The sequence below is a fragment of the Drosophila grimshawi genome, unplaced genomic scaffold (assembly GCF_018153295.1).
Source record: "Drosophila grimshawi isolate 15287-2541.00 unplaced genomic scaffold, ASM1815329v1 contig_1367, whole genome shotgun sequence".
Lineage (NCBI taxonomy): Eukaryota > Metazoa > Arthropoda > Insecta > Diptera > Drosophilidae > Drosophila > Drosophila grimshawi.
This window is the reverse complement of record NW_025062889.1, coordinates 7,113,408-7,117,904: the sequence shown is the minus strand read 5'-3', so window position 1 is coordinate 7,117,904 and position 4,497 is coordinate 7,113,408. Positions and strand designations below refer to the sequence as shown.

Here is a 4,497-nt window from a genome sequence, read left to right as displayed (position 1 = left end):
ACACTACACACACACACACACACACACACAACACACACACACGGTCACAATCACACACACACACAGACAATCACACACGTGCGCACATTATGCAAATAGTCCGTGTGTGGCGTGTGTGTCATTCATGTAACCCTTTTCAATAAACATGTTGTGCGGCGGGGTGTGTTCTGTGTGTGTGTGTGTGTGTGTGTATGTGTGTGTGTAGATTGGCGGCTGTGCCACAACGAGTCGAGTAATTGAACGGCCACCTGAGCATGTGTGGTTGTTTGATTTGATTTTAAAGTAAACATTGAACTCTTTTGATAGACGAGCTGCCAGTTTTTGGTTAGCCGCCTGTCTGCCAGTTGGTTGGTTGGTTGGCTGGTTGGCTGGTTGGTTGCTTTTTAGTTTTCCATTTTGATTCCGTGTCATTTTGCAAATCACTTGTGATAATGGCCATGTTGTGCACCACATATGTATTTATGATATGCCACCGATGCCCACCCATTTAACCAGTGACTGCCACACACACACTGTGATCATCATCTGTTCACATTGCCGGTTAATATTGTTGGTTTGGCAGGCAGCCAGTAACAGGCGCCAGTCATTTAAGGACCAGGCAGTCTTTTTACAAAGCACAGGATATGGATATATATACATATATATGTGTGTGTGTCTACGTGCATAGATTGGATATTTTGTATTGGTATTGGCCATGAATGCCGGCAGTCCTGTGCTTTAACTTGGCATGAACTGAACTTGAAATTGCTGTGCTTGCACTTTAATTTTGGAGTCATTTCAAGCTTAAACAAAATATAACAAAACTGAAACGTTTTTCAATTGAGTTGTTTTTTAATATGTTTTGGGTTCTAGCTTAAAAGTACATTTAATTATAGAAAGAAGAAAAAGGACTTTAAAGAAAACATTAAATTTACCAATGGATGATATTTTTCCACTTTCCACAAGAATGTTTCAAGCGAATACGAATCCCTCCACACAATAGTAATTCTACGCTTTTCAAAATCACTCACTTGTGTTAATTTTACAGTCGTGGAAGTTGTAAAAAAGGGCAAGAAAAAACCAAACCTTCAGCATGTGAGAAAAGGTGTCGGGCTTAAGCCACAAAAACTTGGCCTTTAATTACGTTGTTTTTCGCACCTTAACGTGTGAAAACGCTATAAGAGAACGTAAAGACAAAAGCAGCAGAAAGCAAATGGAAAAGCAAAAAGGTGAAAGGCCAACAGCTAAGAATAAGTTGAGTTGGCCATATGCAACTGTGGCATGCGCTTTACCAAAGTCGCAGAAGAGCAATCAATATTATTATCTATACTCAAATGAGTATTATTTTATCTCCAAAGTACTATTCACATACGTAATACACTCTACGAATGTGGCAAGCTAAAAAACCCATCATAATAATTTAGTGCAATCAATTAACTGTCTGAAAAACTGATGACGCATTTGACCAGCTGCACGAGCATTAGTGGGAAATGGGAATACAGTGAGCATTCGCTAAGTGGAATATGATTTGAAAGTGATTATTATGCGCACATGAAGTAATTTCTATATCAATATATATTTAACATTTCCATACATCAGTAAATATATATTAAAATTCCAATAGGCGAATTCAGATTAAAACAAAGAATTAATTTTAACTAATGCTTTTAGTGCACTGACAATGTTTATTCTGATATGTTGCAGGAGCCACTGTATCAACGGGTCAAAAACAAGAGCAGCAAACACCTTTGACATTTGTGTTTGTTTTGTTTTGTGGATTTTTGTCGAGCGCTGGTCAACGATGATCTAAATGAAACGGTAACTTCCGCTAGAATTGCTGACTGCTCGGCTCGGTTGTTTTTGTTGTACTTGTTGTTGGGTTGTTGGCGGCAAAGTGCCCACAGACATGCAAATTTCCATTTAGTGGAAAAGCTTTTTGCTGGCACGCGAAACACGATGTGAATGCGATATGGGCGGGCAACAGTTTGAAATTGAGCCAGCAGAAGGCTTAAAGGCAAGTCCAAAACATGTTACTTGCCAAACAGTTAGAAGAGAGAGAGTTTAACAATTTTAAGCTATATATCTATACAAACTTATATCTAAATAGATGACACTGACTAACTGCTATACATCTAGTTAAACTTATATCCACATAGATGCTCAGTCGCTCAGGCATATTGGCTGATGGCTCCAGGCAACTGCCCAGCGTGTGGTGTGCCCCTGATGAAACTCTGTGCTGCACACATTGCTTATCTTGCGTTCCCTCAGATAATCCATAATCTTGGGCACATTCGCCTTGACGCCCAGCATGCTGCTGAAAATGCTGCAAGTGGAGGAAAGACAATATTTTATTAGCTTCGTTTTAATGGGTTGCTGCGTTGCACTTACAGCACGCGTTCCTTGTACATTTCGCTCTCGTCCACAATGCGTTGCACGAACTGCACTTCGCCGCCGGCGCAGGTCAGTTCCTCGGCACTGCCGGTGCGCACATTGTTGGGTGCCGGACGTCGCTGGGGATTGCGCGTGTTGCCGCCAAACGGATTCGCTGCATTCGAGTCGAAAAAGGGCGGATTGCAGAGACAGAAGTGAAAATTTGCTTTGGTTGCCGCACTCTCCGACTCGAAGTAGCTACTGAAAATGCTCTGTTTGTCGGGCTGTGCGTAGACTTCGATGAGTGACTGCAACTCATTCCTTGCCACATTCTGCCGTGCATATTCAATATTCGTTTGCTTCGATTCCAGTGCCAGCATTTGCCACATATTCTTCTTCGCCCCGAGCAGCGAATAAATGCACGAAGAGCCGCAACCTGTAAGAGTTTTACATTACTCTGAGAGAGTCAACAATAATTAATATCCCTGCCACTTGCCTATGTCTATGCCACGCACTGCGTCCAGCTTTTGTGGCGCCAACAAATCCTCCAGCCACAAAATGTAATTCAAGCGCAGCGCCAAAGTTGGCACCAAACTGCCCGGTGCGAAATCCACTTGCAGCCCAAAATACTCAAGCAGCAACATTTTGGTCAACTCACGCAGCGTGCGCTCGTTGCGAAAATTAAGCGACACTTTGCCATTCAACTCCTGCAACATTAAATATTAAAAAATGAACGAAATGAAATGAATGAAATGAAATGAAGTTTTATTTTTGTTGTTAGTCACAACTCACCAATTCGCAGACGTGCCGAAAGTCCTTGTGCTTGATGGCCAGTTTGGTGTAGTTGGGCGCTGTTCGCAGCGGATTGCGCGGATGCATGGCAAACTTTTTATTGCTATTTTTCACCATTTTATTAAATAAAACAAGTAAATGTTAAACAAAAACGTTTAAATTGAATTTAATGTCGTGTAAGTGTGGCCGTTTAGTGTTACTGCAGAAATACCTAACGAAAATACTGACACGCAACAGTGCACCGTGTTACGGTCACACTGTTCACTAACCAACTCTGTTAAAGCAAATTGAGCGGATTTGCATTAACAATATTTTGTGCAGCTGCTGAATTTGCAAGTTTTTGTCGAATTTATTGAGAAAAAATGTCGGAAACCAGCTCCAAGGAGAATGTTAAGACAGCAATGACTTACATTTGTGGCGGTGAGTAAGCAAAAAAGCCGCAAAGCAGCTAAAACAATAAATGCTAAACTGTCGCACATGTTTGCGGCACAAGCCAGTCAAGAAACAGAATTGTTTATTAATACTCATTTCCCATTTATAAACAAAAACAGAATGCCATCACGAGAATGAGATGCGTCCACGAGATCCGATCCGTTGTCGCGAGTGTGGCTATCGTATTATGTACAAGAAGCGCACCAAGCGTCGTAAGTAGCCTGCTGTGACTCCAAAACTGTTCGGCAACTAATCCAATGTTAATGTTAACTTTTTACAGTTGTCGTTTTTGATGCCCGCTAAACTGTTAACTGGACTACAACAATTTCCAAGTGATGGAAACTATTTTAGAGTTTAGCTTGTAATTGGAATAAATATAAGAGACTTTTAATCAGTTGAAATTCATGTTGTTTCACATGTTTCCCCCTGGAAGACATTGCTAAAAATAATAAATATGGGCTATAAGAAATCTTTTCGGCTTGTATTTAAATTTAAAATGTTTCCGATTCTGAAACTTTAGTTTTGTCAAAAGTTTTCTTCAACTTTTTTCTCACTAAAAGAATTTCATTGGATTTTTATGCATATACGAAATAAAACAATTAGTTTTCTATATTTTAAACTAGTTTACTTTTATTTGAATGTTTTTTTTTTTGGGAAATATAATTTTTAAACTAAAAACACTTATATTTGTTTTTAATTTTTGTTTTTGTTACTCATTTATTTTGTTGTTTGTTTTTTGCAACTTGTGCTTAAATAAAATGTAAAGTAATTTGTTCTTATGTATTTTTTTTTTTTTGTTTTTTGTTCCTTTTACTCATAAATGTCTTTTTTCGTCTCAAAAATTTTGTCTAAATGGCTTTTGTCATCCAAAAATTTACTTTACTTAAGAATTTCTCTTGGTTTTTTTTTTTTTTTTTGTTTTCA

General features: G+C 38.9%; 2 protein-coding genes across 2 annotated transcripts; one reads left to right on the top strand and one right to left on the bottom strand.

The window, feature by feature from the left end:
* Window positions 1-2,039: 2,039 nt before the first annotated feature.
* LOC6561347 (U6 small nuclear RNA (adenine-(43)-N(6))-methyltransferase) lies at window positions 2,040-3,267 on the bottom strand. Its single transcript, XM_001985940.2, has 4 exons — window positions 3,142-3,267; window positions 2,846-3,056; window positions 2,368-2,785; window positions 2,040-2,302 (listed from the first exon to the last, which is right to left on the bottom strand). Exons 1-4 carry the CDS (start codon window positions 3,256-3,258, stop codon window positions 2,140-2,142), a joined length of 909 nt encoding a protein of 302 aa, XP_001985976.1. The 5' UTR covers window positions 3,259-3,267; the 3' UTR covers window positions 2,040-2,139.
* A 200-nt stretch (window positions 3,268-3,467) lies between these two features.
* LOC6559526 (DNA-directed RNA polymerases I, II, and III subunit RPABC4) lies at window positions 3,468-4,042 on the top strand. The gene is made up of 3 exons (XM_001985939.3): window positions 3,468-3,561; window positions 3,693-3,785; window positions 3,854-4,042. The coding sequence occupies exons 1-3, from the start codon at window positions 3,504-3,506 to the stop codon at window positions 3,874-3,876; spliced, it is 174 nt and encodes a 57-aa protein (XP_001985975.1). The 5' UTR covers window positions 3,468-3,503; the 3' UTR covers window positions 3,877-4,042.
* Window positions 4,043-4,497: the final 455 nt, after the last annotated feature.